General features: G+C 41.0%; 1 protein-coding gene across 1 annotated transcript in view; it reads left to right on the forward strand.

The window, feature by feature from the left end:
• Positions 1-23,679, forward strand: part of CACNA1C (calcium voltage-gated channel subunit alpha1 C) — a 427,407-nt gene that overhangs the window by 300,770 nt on the left and 102,958 nt on the right. Inside the window, exons 10-12 of the mRNA XM_088521659.1 lie at positions 11,858-11,948; positions 21,050-21,076; positions 23,122-23,282. Coding sequence (XP_088377785.1) covers positions 11,858-11,948; positions 21,050-21,076; positions 23,122-23,282 — 279 coding nt within the window. The remainder of the gene's footprint in view (positions 1-11,857; positions 11,949-21,049; positions 21,077-23,121; positions 23,283-23,679) is intronic.

Genomic DNA, 23,679 nt, shown 5'->3' on the forward strand with positions numbered 1-23,679 from the left:
GTGCAGGAAGATAAATACTGATGTCTAGACCAAGTATTCCTGCTCCCTTATCAAAAGCTAGGTGGGAGCTAGGGCCAAAGTGGAAAATCTCCAAGAAGTCCAGGACGGCCTCAGGGAGGCAAGGGCTGCATCAGCAGAACTCCCCCGGGGGAAAGAGTTGCATCCTCCACCTTCCCTGCCCCGGACTGCAGGACAGTATGAATAGTCCATCATTTTGTTAACCAAATTCACAAACAAGCACATAAGAAGGCAAAGATTATAGTATTTTATTTTAAATTCAAGTTGGGTTTGAAGACTGACCCCGCTGCTGTAATGGCAGTGCAATGGAGCAGTGCAATGAGCTGTAGCGGACGGGAGGGCTGCGACGCTCTGATATTCCTGAGGCAGCGTTTAAAGACAAGGAGTCTGGGTGACATTACACAGATGAACTGTGTGTATGCTACTGAACTGATAGCCAGTGTTGGCTCAGCTGAAAAGAATAGATGGTTGTGAACGGCCTCCAGCCCTTTTCAGTGTTTTGCTGGGAAGGCGAAGCAGCTTGCTTGAGGATCCCAGTATTGGCATGACTCTAACAGAGACACAGTCACTGTTTCGCTCTGTGACCCCTCTGTTCTGTTTATTGGGTGAGAAACTTCCCATCCACTTCAGTACAGTCTGCTAATAAGATAAAAAATCTCCAGCTGTATTTGTTCCTGGGAAGAAATGCAGATTCCTCTATGCCAGTTACCTCAAAAGCAACAGCAAACTGTGCGAGGTGTTGGGAGAAGGAAGGAGGAAAACGTTTCCAGTTGAGGAACTGAGCTGAAAATAGCTGTGTCACTGTGTCTGCCTGCTGGTTACAGCAGCTCTTCATTTAGCTGGACAGTACAGATAAATCAACAGATTTGGGAACTGGCCTTTCAGAACTTCAGGTCTAAATTTAAATTCAACTTTAGGGCCTATGCATGTTCTTACTGGTGCTTACATCCCTATTTCCATTTTACATGACCACAGAATGATGCAGCTCTCTTTTCGTTATCCTCTTGAGGACAGGCTGCATTCAGGGGTGTCCCTCTAAGTTGACTGTAGAGGTTTGTAGGAGATCCTAGGATAAGTAATAAAGGGGATGGGGATGTTACCAACTGTATTAAAACCCATACACTGAAATAGCAGAGGGATTAAACACTGGAACGGAGGTGCAGTGGCAAAGCTGCGTGGATCCTCACAGATGTGCAGATCAAAATACAAGTGTATTATCGAGCTCTTTGAAGAACCACAAGCAGAATAACAGGGGCTATGTCAGGTCACGAATGAGTTGCCTTAACACATCTGTGTGAGGGAAGCTTGCATAACACCTGCCCACACTCAAGCTGTTGTTATCAGTCCCTCGCTCTCCTGAATGCTAAAAGTATTTGCAAATTAGAAATCTATTATTTCAAGGCCACTAGAAAATGCCTCCCTCTTTGACTTGGAGTAATTGACCTATTCTTGATGTCCTACTCAAGAGGTGCAAACGCTTTAATTACATGTTTGACAAGCTGACTTTAAGAGCAAAATCCTTTAACTTGAAATCTTTACTTACCTCCTGGCTGCGCAGTAATACAGCCTGCCCCGTTAGCATGTCTCATGCTTCTGACTCATGGTATTGTGATAATAGTGTCTAGTATCAGACTAGTCATTATGTTAGCAAGTGTCTGAAAGAACACCACATGCAGGAGCAGCACACAATTGCAAGCATTTTATTTACTAGTCACAGAAGACATGTAACAGACTAAGGTTTAGAAACACAGCTTTGTGCATATTTCAGAACAGCAGAGGTGATTTCCATTTCTGATCAAGAGGATAGAATCTGCTCAGCGTGAACATAACTCAAGAATGAACTATACCTATCATTTGTGCTACTGTGCCTGTTGATCAGTGAATTGAATTGCTTGCTCATTTGCCACCAGGAAGGCATCATCCAGAAGGCTTCTCACACATTCTGTTTGAATATTAGAAAATGTCTGCACTTGATGAGATTAATCTCTGTCAGGGACTGCATGCGCAGCAGGCCTGCTCAGATGGAGAGGGACCTGCTGCTCTTTCTCCGTTGATAATATTAATGCTGAAATATTTTGAGCAAGTCACTCCCAAACTTAGTCCTCCAACTTGCAGGAAACATAAACTAGTATTCCAACTTGCAGAGTGGCATTTCAGATTAAAATATTCAATCACTGTTGTTGTTCCCACAGCTTCTTCAGATTTGACGCAAGCTCTGTCCACAGGACAGAGAAGTCTTTTAAAAATGTACAGCCAATTCTGCCTCGTTCACTTTTCTTTTTTTGTGACGTTCTACTAACAGAGGCCAGCCCCCAGGGGAATAGTTTCCTTTCTCTATACTAGCTGTGGTATACCACAAACAGACCATGTAAGCCACTTCTCTGGAGGGAACACACACAGCTAGGAAGCTGGCTTTGGCAGGAATTTTACCTGTGCTGAGCATGTTCCCTCCAGAAGGGTATTTGTTGTGAGCTGCTGGGGTCTGCCTCCCCACCCACTGCACCATCCAAACAGAAGTGTGATCCCTGCTGTCCTGACGTATCCTTTTATGCTCACAAACCTTAAAGCACTTGCTGAGTTTTCAGGTGGCACTCACCTTGAAATGGCGTGTGACAGGCAGGAATGTCATAAAACTACTAGAGCTGCATCTCAGTCACTTGGAAGCTTAGCAGTCTCAGTGGTGAACAGTGCTCCCCAGAGAGTTTCTGATGACCTAAGCATATCAAGTTGCAACTGGCTTCTGCAATTTTCTGCTTCTCCTGGACTCTGCAGGGAGGAGAGATTCACAGAAGAACAAAGATGTTTTTGCTGAAGTAGGGATCCTCATCAGTTAGTGTTCATCGGAGATACTGATTCACCACCCAAATGTATTATCTATGTGGATGGGCATATGCAGAAGTTCTCCCATGTGCAGGAGTTGAAGAAAACATGTAACCTGCTTAAAAAAAACACTTTTGTGCTTGAAGCTTACGTGCAAATTATTATCATTGATAACAGTGCTAGTGAGCAAAATATGAGAAACATCATGATTATTAAAGGACAAAAATTATCAAAGTGAGTTTTTTTTTTTTTTTTAGATGTTGATCATACTGTCTTTGGGTGGTCACTTTTTTAATGAGCAGGCTTTTCTTGTATCATTTCACAGCATATTACTCACAGTGTTGGCAGCTCTTGGGCACCCATTACTAAGGCACTGCCAGATCAGCCTGCAATAGTAGAATCCTTCTGATTTTCAGTTGGGGATTTCTGCTTTGCTCAGAGCACCACAAGACAGGAGTCCAGAAAACAGGCCATCCTCTTGCTTCTTGTACCCATTACGCAGGGTGGACTCGAGCACAGTTGATGACATTGATGCTTGTTCCACCTTCCTGTGATGAAAACTATAAAGAATACAAAGGAATCTTGTAGAATGATTCACTTTCCCTTTTTTCTTTACCTTTCTTTTCTTAGCTTTTTTTTTTTTTAATGAATTCCATAAGAACTCTGTGGTAAACCGGAAGTGTTGCTTAAAAGTATTAGAGAGGCCCAGAAACTCGGGCTATAAACCATGTGCCAGTCTATAAATGCCTTGAACTTTGGCCCAGCAGTAGTTCCTAATGGCAATGCCATTGAACAACACAAGCAACTTACTTATTAGACTAGAAAAGCAGTTCCTGGTGCCATGGGAGGATCCATATTCAGAAGAGAGACATCCTTCATGATTCGTTGTGGTAGCAGCGCTCTCACCCTGTGACCCAGCCCATCTGCTGCTCCTGTCTTCCTTCAGCTACATGGATTAAGCGAGTTGCTTCCATAGCTATTGTAGGCAAATACTCTGCAGAGCACTGAGTGGGCTCCTAATGTGCACTCACATGTGAGCTCAGCAGTACAAGCAGTTGCTCAAGGAGACTGCTTGTTTTGCCCTTTTTTAGCAGAGTTTGGCTGCCTTCTGGAAAGTCTGCTTTTGGGTGAGAGTCCCATATCCTGTGCTTATGAGACATTTGAGATACCACAGGTTAAGCAAAAAATACCTCTGCAGGGAAGTGGAGAGATTTTTAACTTCTTTCAAATACAGAACAGAATACATTTAAGGCTTGTCGCAGCAATCCCTAGGGAGGGCAAGAAGTTTAATTGCATCAGTTTTGTGGTCTTCCATTTAATGTGCACTCCACTCACTGGCTGAAAGGAAAAAATATTTATGGAGCTCTACATATTACTGTCAATATTATTATGAAAAGAAGAAACATGGATGCTGATTAAAAGAACTGAGGAGTTTGACTAAAGTAAGTCCCAGAAAGATTACTTGGTGGCAAGGCAATGCATTCATAGGGGTGCAGTAATCTGCATGTGCTAATAACAGATCTGCTTGGCTCAACTGTTCCTCTCTGTGTATGGTGTAAGTTCTCTTACTCCATGGCTGTGTTCCTTCAACATCACAGGATGTATACGTGCATACAGTGAGGCTCTGGAAGGGGAGGTAGCCATGTAAAAGGAAGTCCTCTTATACAGAAGATACATCTTTTAAGTTTTATTGTAAAAAAATCTACAATTTAAACATAAAGGAAATGTTTAACATACAGTACTCCACCTCTAGCACAGTATTGACTATGCTTTCTATTTCTGCTCGATTCTTAACTGCATTGCATCAGTCTTCTGTGATTCAGTCCAATGCCCAGCCTGGTTTTACTGCAGTAACAAGCTCTGTCACTACATAGATACTCCATCCTTGCTGCTGATTTTCTGGTGTCCAGGTCTTTTTTCCTAGCGCCTATTTCTGTTTGATGGAAGAGGCTGCAACCAATAACTACTTCCTGGCTCTTTATTGTTGCCCTAGATCCTGTGGACAGCACGTGGTGAAAGCGTGAATCAAGCCCTCTCCTTGTAATTGCAGTTATTTGTACATATCTGTAAATGAGGTTATGCAATGAGTATATATCACATGCATGTTGTGTAATAGTGTGTGTATAATACTTCCTGTGTGGACATTGCCCTCTGAGCCTTTGATAGGCATTTTCCACATATGTTCACCATTTTCTGGATTTTTTTATTGTGCTGGATTCATTGATCCAGTCTGTCTAATTTTGGGAGATATGTAACCATCAAAATCCTACAGATAATTCACTTGCTCCTTTCTCTTCTTCTGCAGAAGCTTTCCTAATGCAAAACTCCTTTTAAAAATAGAAACCCCCAAAGAGTTCCCCAGTAATAGCTGATATATTTTCCTGCCAGAATCAGGAGGAAATCTAGAGAAAACTAGTCACTTATTTCTGCACAGTTTGCCTTCCACATGCTGCTTGTATGTAAGAACATACTGATTTTTACCAAGGCTCTGTATGTGTGTTAGTAGAATGAAAGCTGTATCTTATTTAAATTAGTGCATAAGATGAATGAGTACAGCATTTCCAAAACAGGCAATGAGAAGAGAAAAGCTAGGCAATATTCATGTATTAATTAAAATGAGAGCTCTCCACAGGAAAAAAAAAACAAGTCGATTGATATTCTGACAGCTGCCCATAAACTCATTTATGAAATGATGGGCATGGGAGGTACCACGGGAAGCACAGTTCTTAGTGGAGACAAAGTCATTCACTTGATGCACATTCTGTTAAAGGAAGCAGCCTGGATACTGCAATTTATTCTTGTAGTGCTTGATAGAAAAAGAAATCTTAAATCCCAGCTGGAGAATTCATGCGACTTCTTTGCTCTTTAGATTTGCTTTATAGTTCTTCAGAATCTCACTTGGGAAACATTAGCATCAGTAATAACTATAGTATTTAGCACTTACTGTAATGTGTTTCATTTGCAGATCTCAGAGTTTTGCAAGGTGAGTGCAGAATTATAATCCCCATTTCAGAGAAAATGAACACATCCAGAAAGGTTCAGTGATATGGCCAAGGTGACACAGTGAGGTGAGATGGTGGCAGAGTAACAAGTCCTTCTGACATCAAATACCAATGGGGGCAAAATGAGTGATTTAGCTCCATATCCTGCCATACTTCAATACCAGCAGAAACTGGAATGTACAGTCCAAGTGAGCACATCAGCAAGAAACAATTAACTGTGTTGCTCCCTTCTCAGTCTGAAAACCAAGTATAGGCCTTTTTTTTTTTAGTACAAACGAGCACACTGTTGGGTAGCCATACTGTTTCAAGTCAGGTAACTGACCTGAGAGCATAAGCTAAATGCCCCAGCTGTCCATGTAGTTGATGGAGGCATCAGAAAGCCTTTCAGAAAACTTGGGATAGGAAGCTATCATCTGTCTCTCTAGCCTAACTCAAACAGCTAAATCAGAGGCTTGAAGTCAGATGATGTGAGTAGTCTCTGATATATACAGTTCTACAACTAATGAGAAGGCATCTGCTGGAGAGAGTCCAGCACAGGGCTACAAGGATGATCAGGGGCCTGGAACATCTGCCCTATGAGGAGAGGCTGAGGGAGCTGGGCCTGTTCAGCCTGGAGAAGAGAAGGCTGAGAAGGGATCTAATCAGTGTCTATAAGTACCTCAAGGGAGGCAGTGAGGAGGATGGGGCTGGCCTCTTTTCAGTGCTGGCCACCGACAGAACTAGAGGAAATGGCTACAAACTGAAGCATCAAAAGTTCCACAGGAACTTAAGGAAAAATTTTTTAACAGTGAGGGTGACAGAGCACTGGAACAGGCTGCCCAGAGAGGTTGTGGAGTCTCCTTCTCTGGAGATCTTCAAAACCCGCTTGGATGCAGTCCTGTGCCACGTGCTCTAGGTGACCCTGCGCGTGCAGGGGGGTTGGACTAGATGACCTCTAGAGGTCCCTTCCAACCTTAAGCATTCTGTGATTCTATGATTTTAGGAACATGTATCCTGTTAAGATCTTTGAAAAGTAAATGCTTTATCTACATTTGCTTATGTGGGCACCCTTTGTGCAGCTACTTTTCTGGATCTTAAACTACCACAGTGGTTGAGTGAGATTCAGCAACTAATTAGTGTGGCAACATTATAATTAATGGGGATAAATTTGAAAAATTGAATTGTGCAACTTCCACTGTTATGAAGACAAAAGTATCATAAATGCAGGATGCAGCTGTGGTAGTGATATATCTGAAATGGGAGCAAATATTATTCACTAAGTCTGTGAAGGAAAAAATTGTCTCAAGGCTACGCAGAAGGGTGTTCATTTGTGCCAGCTTTTTATTTGAGTGGTTGTCTGTCTCTTGGCAACCTGCTGTCTAATAATTTATTTGCATGTCCATGGGGCATTTGGTTGGAGGAGGGACAGATGTTAGTACAAGAGTAGACCTTGTATCAATGCTTGATGCCAGTGACATGGAAGGCAGACTCTCAAAGGGTCTTGTATATTGGTGCTATCTAACCAGTCACAGAATTCAGACTGTTTGCCCTTACTTCTGTCTGCTGGGCCTCAGAGCTAGGATTGACATTACAGGAAGCATTTCTCAAATTTATTTTTAGGGAAAATGCTAGATAGCTTTTGTTGTCGCTTTAGTAGTTGCAGGAATGCTATGTAGGTAATATGAAATCAGAATTTAAGTAGTCTGGGAGAAAAGTCTGTATTCAGAAATGAGCCACACTGTGGAGAAATTTGAGAAGTGCAAACACTTTGAATTTCTATCAACCAGAGTAAGTCATGGAAGTGGTGAGTAAGGATAAATCCCCCAAAAGAAATTGCAAACTAGGCAAACCCGTAATATTTTGTAAGGGATCTGTGCTGCTGTTGCCGGTTCCTGGTACTGCCCTGGTCAAAGCAGACTGACGCATGTTTGAGTCACTGCCCTGCCTGCTGCATGTTGCTGGGGCAGGGCCTGACTGAGTGGCAGATTTTCCCACTGGGCCTTTTACTGTCACCTGCCCGTCACTGACACTTAGGAGGCATGGGCTGAGTTGTTCTCTACATCTAAAGGGTCGCCTATCTATCTCCAGAAGAGGTATTTAGTGACTTGACCAAAGCTTGGCTGTTCTGCCCTGGTGCATGGGGATCAGGCCCTGGTTTTGCCATGCTGCAGTTCAGGTTCCCAATGTGCTGTACGTGGTAGATGAAAGATTCCCTGGTCTGCTTCCAGGCAGGGGAGCCAGAAGGTGGGAGCGCACCCAGTGACAGTGTCAGCCCTGCCGGGAGCTCTGATTGGGATACATGCAGCAGAGTTTTTGAAGCTGACAGGGAACCACTCTTTAAGAGTGCATCAGTCACTTGAGCACACATGGGATAGGAGGCAAGGCACCAAGATTTCCAGCACTGTGCCCAGGTGGGAGGGGAAAGGCATTTATCCCATTCCCACTTTTGTCTCTGTATCCCAAATGGCAAGGAGGAAGTGGCAGTTGTGACTGCATAGTCTGTATAGCGTGGTCCCAAACATAACTCTGGTCTGGACCAGAGCCCACCATTTAGAAAAACATCTCATCCTGATTAAAACATTCCTGTGGTGGATTTGCCACCCGGATTCTTGGTACATGGTTCCAGTAATTAATTACTGTGACTGCAAAAAATGCCTGCCTTATTTCTAGACTGAAGCCTGGATGGGAGTGCAAGGTCTGTGTCTGAGAGCAGGCAGATAAGAATGCCATCTGGGCAGTATTTGCTCTGCTCCCTTTCATATTCAGCTCTACCTTTTCTGCAGCATCTTCTGTTTCTAGGATTTGTTAGCTGGCCTGAAGGAAACTCACAGCATCAGTGCACGCGATTATCCCCTGATATTGAAGGTTGTGGGAGGTATCAAGAAAAACAAGTGATTGTCCTGTTGAGTGCATAGCATGTTTGGAAATACAGTCCTAATCTCCTGATCTTTAACTTCTAGCCCATGATTCCTCTTACACTTGATACTATCTTAATACTTTTTGCTGTCCTTAACATTTTATAACAATGCATTATGCACTCAGTGTAATAAATGACAGTAAGAATGACAATGAGCTCACAGCCGGAACCGCAGGAATCCCTCCAGCCCACGTGCCACTGCACCTGCATCCCTCATTTTCATTTGGTCTTCCAGGCGCGCAGTAGCAGCAAGATTAGGGAAATGAAAAGGAAGCACTAAGACAGCTTTGTGCATACACCTCAGATGTGTGGGGGCTGAGGACCTCTGTGTCTAATAAGCAGAGGATCAGCATTATCTAAAGCCATGACAAGCCATGCAGCAGAAGGACAGCACAGGGGAAATGCCAAACATAAACTCAGGTGGAAATCAGGAGACATAGTTTAGACATATCCTAGTGTGGTTAAGACAGTGCACCTCTGAATACATGATGAAGGTTGTTCATCTCTATAGATGGGGAGAGGCACAGAACTATGATGACAACAACAACTTTCCATTAGCAGTTCTTTCAGTATTAGAATAATTTCTTTATATTGGAGCAGTTTATATTGGAGCAGGAAAGAACACAGGAAATCTCATTCAAAAATAGTCTGATCTTCATTCTGGCCCTGAAGGACAGGGGATAACTTAGGGAGAAATTGTGATTGCCGTAGTCTCATTGATTTCAATACATCAAACAGTCCAATATATTTGCTATTGATATGACTGGGAAAAGCATTTGGTCCATAACTTTAATTAACAACTCAATATTCTAAATATTCAGATATAAAACAAAAACAGAAAGTAGAATTGTCCTCTGATGATCTCTGTTATTCCGTACTTCCATATACTTTTCGTTCTGTGTTTTTAATTCATATGATGAAGTTTTCAGACAGAAGTGGATGTCACGTGTAAGCTGAGTTCTTTGTTTTTGTTTTTCTTTTGCCTATCACTGGCTGCATGTTCTCTGTTGATGTCTTGTTCCTGGTACTTGACACTGACCATCTTGTCTGTGAAAGGAAGCACTCCAGCTGACTTGCCTGATAAGAAGAAAGGGAAGTTTGCTTGGTTTAGTCACTCCACAGAAACCCATGGTAATGTTCCACTGCACTCTGTGTCCACACTGTGTGTAACTGTGTGTGTTTTGTTTATCTCTATACCTACCTACATATAATGATGTGTCTTTATATATTCATGCATGCGCATGCCTTGCTTTTTCTGTTACTTGTGCAGTGTCCTCTTCATGCACTCAAGATAATGAGCTCTTCCGTAAATCAGTTTCTTGCTAATGTCTTCAGAATTGTTTTCCATTTGCAAACAAGCTCAAATATGTCATGGAAGTGCTTTACCTCATCTTTGAAAATGACTTGTCAAATACAATTTTTTCTCCTAAAGCGCTTAGACAGGAAATGTTAATCATAAGTATGGGTTTTTTTCTTACCTTGTTCTTTCTTATGCAGTAAAATATGAATTTAGTTGATTTCGTAATTTGTTTTTGCAAACAGATTATACAATTAAAACATCTACTCTTTGTAAAGCAACAAGCACCATTAGAGTATTTCATGGCTGTGTAGAGAGTGCAAGGGAGACCATTACTTCTTACGGTCCCAACATAGTACAAGAACCTTTGATTTCCGAAGAGGCTCTTTACAGACTCTTGCATTGTTGGGATTAGATAAAGGAAATACAGTACGTTTTGGAGAGCCAGTTCTACAGTGATGTTTCCAACACAGGAATGCACGACCTCTTTGGCAGGATCCTGATATCTTTCTAGCTTTTAAAAGAAGACTTGATCGCAAGGCCTATTAGACTCCTGTCCAGTTGAACTGCAGAGCCTGTTTATTCTCCATTGTTTCCTTTGGCTCCAGGGACACACAAATAGATATGCTCATATTAATGAATAATGTATTCTGAGAAGCTATTAAAAGCAGTCTCCAACAGCTAATAGTACATGCTGTCAAGTCTCATCTGAGATATATAGCCAACGGCTATTGCATGTCTTGCTCTGAAGTTCTGCCAGGCATCTGAGAGATCTGCCCAACTCTTCTATTGTTCAGTTTGAATGAGATTTTATTTTATTTTATTTTATTTTATTTTATTTTATTTTATTTTATTTTATTTTATTTTATTTTATTTTTGTGTGTATTTGAAAAGGAGCAGGGTGAGAAAGAAGATACATATATTGGAGTGTCATCCTTGTCCTACTCTATTGGAAAGGTTTTTTATTGATGAGTTGTTTCAGTTCACCACACAAGGTATAGGAAACCTGGGAACAACTGGTGGAAAGGGAACTGGGGGATGAGGGGTGGAGGGCTGTGTAATATATATAAGAGCAAATATTCAGGGTTTGATAACACCTGATTTTTGACAGCTCTTTGAATCAGCAGGAGACAGGTCCAGACTTAAGGTCGCTTTCGTTTGTTGGCTTATTTATTTCATGACATTTCTATAAAAGCCTAGGAGACTCTTCCCAGTTCTTAGTTTATGGGTATCTAAACAAAACCTCCGCAATGAATCTTTTGTTATTCAGTTTCTAAGTGTTAAGTTTGAAGCACATTAATGGGTAGTATGTGGCAGATGAGCAACCAGTATTATTTATGTGGTACCTGCTTTCAGGATAAACAGAAGACTTGTCTGAATACCTGTATATCTGGTACTTTTTATTTGTGCTCCACTTATCACAAGAGAAGCTGGGGAGGGCAGTGACTGAGAATCTGACTGGTGCCAGTAAAGTTTAAGTGTTCCACTGAGTCAAACAAAGGCTTCTTTGTTGGTTTTGCCAAGTTCTCTAATTTTCAATGGTTCTTATTTTCCAAATTTTCAGGAACTGACTCTCAAAGAAAGAGAGCAGCTGCTTCCTCCCCTTTCCTTAGCATTTGGGTAACCTGCATAAGTTCTTAAGCTCCACCTGCCCAGCCCGTCCTGGGCAGGGAGACAGCAGACTTGTTCAGCAAAGTGTTTATTACTCAAGAGCTGCAGCTGAGTATCTTTTGATTAAGCCAGTTCCTTCACTGCCACATGTGACTAATAGGTGTTTGGATTCTAATGGCCAACCCTTTCTTTTCTTCCCTTCCACTCTTACAGTGAGCATGCCCACGAGTGAGACCGAGTCCGTGAACACAGACAACGTCCCAGGAGCAGATATGGAAGGCGAAAACTGCGGTGCTAGGCTAGCGTGAGTACACACGCACAGGGATTTGTGCGTAGGGGCTGGATTGAGCTGGGGGGGTTAATACCAAGGCAAATCCCAGGCTTTTTTAAAAGGGAGAAAACTATACAATGGGGGAAAGGAAAGAGTGCAGAAGATCTACTGATCCTGGTTCTTTATCTTAATTGCAATGTAAACTCACTCTGGATCTTAGTGGAGAGACTCTGGGGTTACGCTGATAAAAATAAAGCACAGAATTCTCAGAATAAGCAGAGATGGTTTTGCATAATAGCTAAAAGAATAACTGACGGAAAACAATATTCTTTATGTAAGAAAAAAAAAAAGCTCTATAGTGGTAGATAATCAAATCAAACATATGTAGACCAAAGAGTGGAAATAATGTTCTATTTTAATTTCTCCAGTGATTCTTGTACATTTTAGAGAGTCTTGTAATAGAAAAATACGATAAGTCCCATCCTGCAGCCCAAATTACCCCTTCCAAGTTTGAACACACCACTGTAGTGATAGAGAAATATGTTAGTTAGCAGGGGAGTAAGGCTTCGTTGGAATTGCACCATTGTATGCATTGGGCACACAAAAATGTGTGAAACAAAACTTATGGAAGCATTTATAATGTATGGTATGTTTTTAGTAGCACAGAGAAAAGTGATAGGCAAGAGGAGTCCTATGCTTTTTTGCATGACTTAAGACTGGACCTTATGCTTTGGGGGAATGTGTTAAGCCCTCCAGATTTCCCTGGAAGATGGACTAAGCACATCGCTGTTACTGCTTGAATGATGCTGGAGTACTTTGAGGAAGTGTTTTGTCCCAGGGACATACCTGGAGCTCTTCGTGCTGCTCAGTTGCTGATCATATGTACCTAAGAAATGTCTTCAGTCGAAGCTGTGGTCCTCTTCGCTCAGTGTTCGAGTCCTGGCAGTGACAATAGGGCAAGTCAGTGAGCCTGGGCATTTCCTTTGCTCCATTCCCCTTTTACTACCCCCAAATTCATGTCTATTAATTAGAGATGTTAGGGGGCACACTTCTGCCTCTTCATTTTAGTAGACATTTGTAGCCTTCTTGTCCATGGATTTGTTTGATTCCGCTCATGCTGTCAGCCTCTACAGCCTTCTGTGGAAACATGTTTCCAAAGTTCACCTGCTGTGTAGAAAGGTATCTTCTTATATCTGTTTCAAGCTGATCTGCTAGTTTCACTGAAAGCCCTCTTCTTCTAATGCTGAGAGTTTTGGTGAACAACAGTTCTGCATTACGCTTATACATCACTTTCATGACTTTGTAAGCCTTGATTTTATCTCCTCAACACACCCCTTGGCCTTGTCCTCTACAAGTTGAAGAAGAGCATGAGATCTTACCTGCATTAAAAGATATATGTGGAATATTTTGTAAATTCGGTCTGCTCTGCTGCAAATGTCAGCTTACAAACCCTCTGAGAAATTGTTTATGATAGCTCTCCTTCACCTGCCAGTTGAGTTGCCTGCCAGCTGAGTCTGGCATTATAGTTTAAATGATGAACTCTTTTCTGAAGGAACCAGATTAGGCCTATTCCCAGTGCTAATGCAGTTGTAGCCCTCCTTTTAGCACCCCATCAAGTTGCATATGCTCTTGTGAAGCAGCAGCTGGATATGTGACCACTCCTGTAAGCTGGATCCAGTTTGGAGAACCATATCTATTCTTCAGTTACAGTGCCAACACAATGGGTCCCCTGGTGCTGCACAGTGCCAACACAATGGTGACTGTTACTATAAAATTGCATATATTTTTAATATTGCAGCTTACATTCACTTAATGTCCTTACTTCCAAAGGATCCTAAAGCACTTAATGGACTTTATATGCATGGTTTGCTTTCACAGTGTTAAGAGTTCAACCACCTTCACAGTTAGATGTGATAGGTGTTTAAAAACACAAATAGAAAAGGCACAAATGTATAAAGAGTTGTATGAGAGATGACTTGTTTTGCACTGAGACTACATGGGGAATTTTGGCAAGTAGAACTAATTCTAGCTGGAATGTAGCCAGGAGAATTGAAGTTAAACCCAACTCTAAACATAATCATGGCTTAGAACAGATTTCGCTTAAAATAGACCAACGTGTCCACAAGAGGATGAGAGTGCTGTGGTCTGGCACAGTGATCACTATACCCATGTACCTTGCTACCCTATGTTTCACCAGAGCAGTACATGTAAGGTTCGGGGAGATGATAGACAGTTTCCTTGCCTCTTGCCACTTCATTCAAAAATAGGTAGCATATAGCAGGGAGTTGGAGTCTGTTATTGAGAAGGGGTTTTTTACTCTTTTCACAAGGACAGTCTGCATTCTCAAGGCCCCACAGAGATTGCTTTTCATCTCAAGAAGATGGATGGACTTCTTCCAACCAGGAAAACTAATGGCTGTATCGTTGCATTTGAATGTCTGGACTTTGACACAAATTTTATCCATGGTTCCTGCTTTTATAAAGTGTCTGCTTCAAATCTGTGGAGCTGAAAATTCCTCAAGGAAGTGTAAATTCAAATCTGCCCTGAATTTTAAGGCCTAGACTCTTCTGGTTTGTTTTGTTTACTATATCAAACTCAGACAGAAAAAACAGGAAGAACTTGCCTTTCTCTGAAAGTATTAAGTCCTCATCTTCCTCATCTTCCTACTCATCTTCCGTTAAACATCCTATAGGCCAAAGTTCCTCCTGGAACATATGAAATGAGTGTATCAGAACTTCACTGAATGAATATTTGCCTTGTGTGAAACCTAAGAACATCAGAATTGGCCCAATAATTTCAGCATTGCTGAAAGAGAGGTATGATTCTTGTGCGAAGCTGCCTGAGCTTTTCAAATAATTTGCTCATCTAATGTTGGTAACTTTCGGTGAACATTAAGAATTGTAATCAAGCCATCCCTATTTATTCCAGCTAAAGATTAGGCTCAGACTTTTGAGCCGTCATCTGCCCTCTGGATTTTGGTTTTGCAATTGAAATGGCCAGACAAGTTTTTGTTGGATTGATGAGCTTCATGTATTTTAGATGAATTTTTATTTTTACCAGCCTGATAAAATCACTTAGTGGCTCTGAGTCCCCATTTTCTTGCTATAAACACATTTTTTTCCAAAGAGCATAGACTGCACCGGGCAAGCTGCAACTAAACATGACTGAAGCAACGGGGAGCTTTCAAGTCAAAGACAGATACATTTATTTATCTAGTGGCATTAGGATGGAAAAGTATTTAACCCCCATCATGGAACAGGCTGACCTTGCCATCAGAATGTGCACATGATAAAAGGAGAAAATGATCAGGCATCTAAAAGAAAAAAGATTTATATTGAAGATAAATTAGAATTACTGGCCGTTCTTTCTATTCTTACACAAAGCTGCAGAGCTTTGAAAGGGTCTGTGAATGACAGAAAGATCTGCTTGAGAAAGCAAGCTCAAGCATCTCTTTTGGAACTGGAGATCTTCCCTGACAGCCTTTCTCAGCTCTCTTAGACACATATGCTATGTGAGATCAGGAAAGTACCTCTTGGACACAGACTATCTCCTACTGAGGAATTGTCTCCAAAGAAGCCTTTACTTCTATAGTATCTATGCTATAGAAACTGCCTTCATCAGCTGTGCTCTCTGGACCAATGCCAGTCTTCAAACCAGCAGAAGGAGTTTCAGGAGGAATCTAAAAGGCCTTCTCTATTTGCTTACTGCATACATTCAGTTTCTTAGAACTAAAACAACAACAACAAAATATCATGTTCACCTCTGATATAATGCTGCTGCTACTGGGAGAGCTGCAGCAGACAGTAGTTCCTTTCCTAAGACAGGGATTAGCTTTACCAGGCTTTAGGGATACTGTGCATTTGGAAAGTGGTTTGTCAGGTTGTGCAGGAGACTGAAAAACATCCTACTGCTTCCCCACTGTATCGTCCCTGTCATGATGTTGCCTTATATTACACTGACATCTGCCCTGGACTAGAAACGCAACAGCTTTTATCCTCAAGGACAACATTTGTAAGTGGACCTTTAACTTCTTATGTGTCACAGTTTTAAACCTATGTTGTCCCTGGAATAAGGAAATACGTTTCCTCTACAACACGTATCAGTACGATAAACCCAGGCCTAGGAATAATGGATTTCTTTATACAGAACAGCATTATATACCTGGGTAAGGAAGACCTTATACCCAGGGCTTCCCGATAGACTTCCCAGTTTCTTTGAGCTTCTGTGGTTGCTGCTCTGCAGGTCTTAGATTACTGAGAACGAGCTGTTGCTTACAATCGATAGAAGTCTGTCCAGTGCAGACTGTCATTGTATGTAATCTTCCAGTACAACCAGGATGTTAATTTTCTGACACAACCATACAGATCTGAAGTGCCACAATAGGACTTGCCTTTATGCATATGTATTAGCTAAAGAAAGACATTTGTGGAAACTGATGTTCCATGGAGCCACATCAGAAAGCTGAAGCACTTGTGCTATAAAGGAAAGAGAGCTTAGAATGATCTGCTTTCACTGAAACAATAGGCCATTTAGCATTTTCACCTTGGCCGGGATTTCCATACAATTGGCAGACAGTTCAATTACATTTTCACCAAAGAGGGTTAAAACGATAAAGCAGTATGAACTTTACAACTGGAAACACAGTGTCCTGAACATCCTATGAACAATGAAAGCTTTCCCTGGCAGCTGAACCATCAGTGATTTTCCCTTGTTGTTTTTCTGGCTGGCAAAGTAATTCCTATGCAGCTCTTGCAACACTCAGCATGGGAGCTGGTGGTAAGGAGGAAGGAGTCAGTTTGCCTGCATGCTTGTCATTTGCCACTTTTGCTGCTGTTTTTTTTTTTTTTTTGCTAATGAGGATGTAGTGTCCCTCTGTGAAGACCAAAGTTTCCATCACATCAGGAGCAATGTAAGAAATCTCTGCCAAAAGCTCTGAAACTACTGCTGAAAAAAACACACAGGATGAGCCCCTTCGTGTTAGCCTCAGCTAACATGCTGAGAAGAGAACTCAGGCACTTGCAAAGGTTCCGCCAACCTTTGGTATCAGAGATTGAGGACTTTTTTGTAATTATACACATAACAAACAAGAACTCGGGAAGAATATTGTAGGTGTCCAAACATCATATATAAGCCATGTACAGTTGTTTTCTGTATTGATATTGCTACATGTGACCGTGTGACCATGCAATTATTTGGCAGGCTGGTCATGAAACTTACAAAATCCTTTGGGTACTACTGAAAGCTCTCAGAAGAGCCCTGACCCAGAAAATTCTCTTCCCTTTATTATAGGCACATTGTTTTTGATAATCACTGTCAGCCCTAGATATGTGTCTGAAGGACAGTGGTATGCCCTTATGGAGGAGTTTTCTTGCCACCTCAGATTCTGAGAGGCCTTCGCCGTGACTTGACACAGGGAGAACAGGATTATCCACTAGGTTCTGGAGTGTTGTGTTTTTGTTGGATAACAAGCCACCACAATTTTTAGCAAGATGTATCCAGTTCTCATGGGGTGGTTTTCTAGATTTTTATCGCTGCTGGTCAGCAATCATATTTCTCTTAACTTGCTTCACTCCATTCAGATCAGCGTGCTCTTCAATGTGCATCCCTATACAACAGCCCTGTGTTAACTGCATTATGCACGGGATAGCAGGTGCTTCACTGTGATTCTCAGAGATATACCTGAGGGAAGACTTTAGCCCTAACACTTAATTAGGCTTTGAGATTACCAGGACTGAAGCATGCATTCCTAGAAGTGTCTTGTCACTATATGTTCTTGTCCCATGAATGTGTGGAAAAGGACCAGAGGTGACCATCTTTTCTGTTTTGCAAGGATTCCAGCATCCTGACTAGAAGTGAGGAATTCTTCTCTCTCTCCCTCCATCAGCAGGGAGACAGAGAGGAAAAAAGTGCTTTCCAAAGACTTGTGCATCTTGACCAGTAACAGCAGGAATGCACTATATCGCACCAAAGCAGAATCAATATCACAACAGGACTCTGTTCTCACAGTTCTAAAATCTCTGGCGAGCACAATGCAGCTCTTTGGACGTGACGTATCTCCAAAGTTGCTAGAATTTAGAGGCATTGTAAGAGAATTTTCTGGGTCAGGGCTCTTCTGAGAGCTTTCAGTAGTACCCAAAGGATTTTGTAAGTTTTCGTGACCAGCCTGCCAAATAATTGCATGGTCACATGGTCACATGTAGTAATATCAATACAGAAAACAACTGTACATGTCTTTTATATGATGTTTGGAGACCTACAATATTCTTTCCGAGTTCTTGTTTGTTGTGTGTATAATTACAAAAAATGTCCTCAATCTCTGATATCAAAGGTTTGCACAACCTTTGCAAGTGCCTGATTTCTCTTCTCTAGTGTACATCATGACCAGAAAAATGAAGACTTTAAGGGATAACTCACCACATATGAATTATGCTGCTTATCTTGAATTTATACTGATAAAATCTTTAAATTTCATTGTCCTGGCTATATTTATTGCATAGCTAAGTAAGATTAGAAGTCTAAAGAATTGAAAAGATAATGAGTTGAACAGTAAAGGACTGTTTTTTTGTTCTGTTTCTTTCTAAAAGATAACCTGAATTATGATAAAAGCTCTTAACAGTGTTCTGAAATGGGTTTTTTTATAGATTCTAATAGCATAATTTTAAAATGCAGTTTGTCAAGACATTCCAGACCTGTACACAACAACTGGGGAAGCTCTCTTTCTCACAGTGCCATAAAGCTCCCAGGATTCAAGGGTTGCAGCAGATCAGTAGTTAAACTCATCAATATAGAAACTGGTCCACATTGAATCCTAGGCAAGTGCAAATTTGGAGTGCCACAAAGAAGCTACAGCAAGGTCCCAAATCCAGAGTTTCTGCCATTTGCCACTAGCAATAGCGTAAGAATATGTTTGTATATTACATAGTTAAGTGGGTTCAGAAGGACAGAAGATGATATGGGTCATTTGAAAAATGTGTTTCAGATTAGAACATAATGTTTGCAGAAACAATTATTGTCCAATTCATGTTTCCAAAATTCATTTTCACTCTTGGATTCTACCTCTAAATATAAATCTCTTCCTCCTTCCTTGTCCTGTTCTCTCTATATATAGCACGCCCACATGTGATAAAGCCTTCTGCCTTAGCAGTAAGACAGGAGAAGCGGAGCGGGGGGACTTATTAGCCAACCTGTCGGAGCAGTGAAGGCACTTGGCTGCAGCTCATAATGCTCCAAAGTTATAATTATGACATGCATATTGAGTACTACACCTGCTACGTCTCTTTTGCTAAAATAAATAAAATACTTTCCTTAAATGCCACATAGCTCCCTATACTGGGAAACCTTCAGCCCATGAGGTCATCAGAGGGCTTCATGCTCGCCATCCTCTGCCTTCCAACATATGAGTCATGGTATTCTCTCTCTCTGTCTTTCCCTGCCCTTTTCTGTCTCTTCCAACCCTTTCCTATGAATATCCTCACAATCTCCTTTCCAATGCCCACCTTTTGCTTTCTTCTTGCATTTAAACTCTTTCTCCTGGATTTGTCTGATCCTTCTTTACCAATACCTGCAGATGTGATCTATTACAGTTAGTAGGTAGGGTTTTTCAAACAGGACTTCTCTTTGGTGAGGCTGTTGAGTTGGTCTTGACTTGAAGGATGTGCTCTGTAGGTGCTTTGCTAGGCATCCTTATCTCTGCAACATAATTTAGCATTCTGTTCAGCCACCGTATTATTTCTTTACTGAAAGAGTTCTTGTGTGTGTCTGTAACCACACTGCTGCCGTGTGCGGCCTAGACTGCTGCTGGTGACACCGCAAGAAAGATGTATTCAGTGTAGAGGCCTTTTTTTTTTTTTTTTGACCATCTGCTGGTGAAATGTTCCTATCGCTAAAATCTCTTCCATATAGAGAAACTGACCCATCACTGATTACTTGTCAGCAGCTGATGTCAACTGATGTCAAACAGGGACATGACCATTCTTTAACATAGCTACAGAAAGTAGTGTTGGATGTTTTGAGAATTGCATCTTCCATGTCTGCTAGCAGCAAATCAATTTTTAAGCGGGTAAGGAAGACCTTTTCTGACTGTTGTCAACAATGATCACTTTCCTATTGTAAAAGGGAACCCTAAGAAATACTTGAGCTCAGCAGAAATATCTCATTGATAGTCACTCCTCAAGTTCTCATTTCTTTTGTTACTGGTGGTGGATTTTGCGGCCTTCTAAATACCACAGACTCTTGCCTTTGCAGCCACATAACTTGATGTCTCTCTGTGAACCAATGCGTACATGCTAAGAGATGGCTAAAGGGTACAAAATTCCTGTAGTTTGTACTTCAAGCAATGTCATGTAGTGATTAGGGAAATGGAGTCTGACTCCCACTTTGCCTTTGACTTCATATATAAGGCAAGTGAGTTTAGGTAAATGAATTTGGTTGCATGGAATTGGTTATTTAACCATACATAGCAGGAGAAGTATTCAGGAATGCTTAACAGCCAGAATTCCATTGATAGCCTCAGAATCCACAGCTGTTCATCCCCATTTGAATCCAAAACATTTTACATAGATAACAACAAATAATGAATGTTAGAATATAAATTCGAAAATATCCACCATATAATCTTTTTACTTGAATTGCTGGAGGAAAAAAAAAACAAAAAATCCCACAACATTATTTTCCCCATAGTAGCATAATGTGTTTATACATCCTGAAGAGACAAGTGATGTGTGACAGCAAGAAGTTTGTGTATATAAAGTCGTACATATTTTAATGTAAGAACAAAACCCAGTGACTAAAAGAAAAGAGTCAGGCTTGAAAAATAAATTTGGTAGCAGATGCAGAGTGCCACTACCATTAGGACAGGCTTTTATCCAAGAGAAGGGCTATTTCTCTGACGTCCACATGTGGTAGGATCCAATCACAGCAGGACTATTGCTTCTGACTGGTAGAAAAAAAATTGGATATCAATAAATCCTAGTCCTTCCCAATGTACAGGGTGACTTACAGGGGATTCAAGAAGAAATCAGCATCTGTTAAAAATCAATTGTGCTTAATTTTGTTTCCTTCTATAACTGTTCTAATAAAAGCTTGGGAGGGACAGGACAGATTTAGAGATTTTAATGGCAATTCTTATCTTTCAGGCATCGGATCTCCAAATCTAAGTTTAGGTAAGTAAAGCAGATTTTTATGTTCTTAGTTTCCACTGTTTTTTTCCCTTAATTTTTAATGGTTTTATTCCTATATCTGTGTGCCAGAAATTATTCATCTCCCTCAAATCAACATTCATTTTTCTCTGTTTCACAGTGAAGCAAAGTACAGGGACTCTTGAGTGCATTTCACTCAGGAGTATGAATCTAATTGCCACCTAAAAGACTTGAGCCATAAAATATAAAAGAAAAAAGGTCTGACTAATCATCCTATGTCCATCAGCATCAACCCTATCAGCTCAAAGTTCTTGTTTTCTACACTGCCTTCAGTACTCTATTCTGCCTGGTCTTAAATCTCTCAACTGTTGAGATTTGCATCATCAAATTATTTGTAGAATGCTTCATTTCACCATATGAGACTGGGAGCTTTTCTGGTGGTGCTCAGTTCTCTGTTGTCTTATAGCTGACATGAAGCAGTCCCAGGCTAATCGTTCATGTGTTTCTATTGGAAGGACTGAATGACTTCATGGTGCTTGCTTGTTGTCTTCACAGTCCATTCCTACCTCTTCAGTAGGAGCCCAGCTGTAACTCGGAATTAGAAGTCAACTTTATAAAAAAGTAAATTAACTTTCACAGTAACAGGGACGAACAACTGGGTAACTGTCCTTCAACTTGTCTGGGTAACAACAGTAATGTAAATTTGGGAATCCATATAGTGCATACATACTATAAATATGCGTATATGTACAGAGTTACATAAGTGATCACATTCCTGTCATCCATGCATTACTGTGTAGGTATAAGCATGAGAAAACAACTTGTATCATCACGTGGTCACATATATGTACACTAGTGCACAGTATTTGGGATCAATAGTGCAGGGTGTGTGGGATCATAACACGAATGCCTAATTGATATGAGCATTTTTTGAATGTTGGGAAGACTATTTCTTTTTCCCAGTCCACTGCAAAACACACAACCCTGGCTAAACTTGGGTTTCCTAGACTAGATGCTATAAAAAACTGCATAGCTAAAAACAACTTGGATCTTATAAAAATTGCTGCAAAATTCTTGAGAGGTGTGCAATGTTCAAATTGCCTGGCACTAGTTTATCTAGGTGTTGAACCCTCACCTCAAGCACAGTCATAATTTATCACTGGAAATAATATCAAAGAGAAGTTCTCCCCTCAATTTTCCACTTTTGTCCTGTAATGCTCTGTATGTATCTGTGTCTACAGACAAGCATATACATATGCACGAACCACTATGTGTATATAATATCTATATAAAACTATTAGTTTTATTATACAGTGGCAAGTGTTGCCTGGAAACTGGTTGCTATGCAAGTTAAATTCTGAAGAGTAGGAGGTGTGTAATTAGCTTTAAATATCTTCTGTAGTTAGTAATTACCCGCAGAAATCAGTGACACAAGGGGATGTGCTCACGGAAGGCAAACTTTTAAAAGGTCTGTTGATTAGCAAATGGTATCCTTAGTTCCAGGCATGAAGCTGTGGTGCTGAGGTCCCCTAAATTTTGGTTTTCTGTTCATAGTTAGCCCTCAGATTTCAACCTGGTCCTGAGCTTTGCTGAATATTGGAAACTCACTTGAGGTTTTATTTGACCTCATCTTTCTAAGAGTTTTATCCCAAGGTCCATAGTAGACTGTGAACATTTTTTCATTAGCTATGCTCATGCTGGGACAGGTCCCATTTCAGGCCACAAGCATTAAATACAAGAAGAATAATGATTTCTGTGAGACCTGGGCTAAAAGACCTCACAGGGTAGTGGTGATGGATGTCTTAATCGGATTAAGACCTTGCTTGAAGAGGTTCATTCATCCTTAAATGTTTCAAATTGACTTAGGGCTAACTTTATTCCTGTAGCTAAAGGAAAAATGACCAGAACTGTTGACTTGGATAAAAATTAAGGAATACTTCTCTGGATTAACTTTAAAGTTATTCTCTACTAGCCATGGACAATGAATCTGGACTAGAGTTGACAGAGAGATTTGCGATAGACTAAGAAGCCCCTTCTGAAAAGTGCTTTTTCTTTGCTAATTTTTCAAGCCGCTATTGGCGCCGATGGAATCGATTCTGCAGAAGAAAATGCCGAGCTGCCGTCAAGTCCAATGTTTTCTACTGGTTGGTGATCTTCCTTGTGTTTCTCAACACTCTTACCATTGCCTCTGAACACTACAACCAGCCAGACTGGCTCACTGAGGTCCAAGGTGAGGAGAGGCTAGTGGTTCTGCTCATTAACATCAGTATCAAGAAAGAGGAATGAGGGAGGAGCTGATGCATTAAGATGGCCACATAGTGAAAAGGAGTATTACACAGCTGCGAAGATACTCCTCTGTCTGCAGAGAAACTAAATTTCACAGTGAAAAACCTGCCTGCATTAAGAGAGGTTTCTGGGAATGCATAGGTTCCTACTTTGCAACTGAGGCAGAGTTTCAATGGGTGCAGCTGACAGCAGAAGCTTATACTACATATATCTGCATCGGTTGAAATTCCAATTTATGGATGACTGTTGGGAGCCACAGGTCCTCCACGGGTTCCCCTGAAATAGCAAGTAATGATAAGTTCTAGTTACTAGAGAGGTGAGGAAGAAAAAATGATTTGTAA

The sequence above is a fragment of the Tinamus guttatus genome, unplaced genomic scaffold (genome assembly GCF_059628265.1).
Source record: "Tinamus guttatus ecotype Peru unplaced genomic scaffold, ASM5962826v1 Tinamus_guttatus_pri_ptg000125l, whole genome shotgun sequence".
Taxonomy (NCBI): Eukaryota; Metazoa; Chordata; class Aves; order Tinamiformes; family Tinamidae; genus Tinamus; species Tinamus guttatus.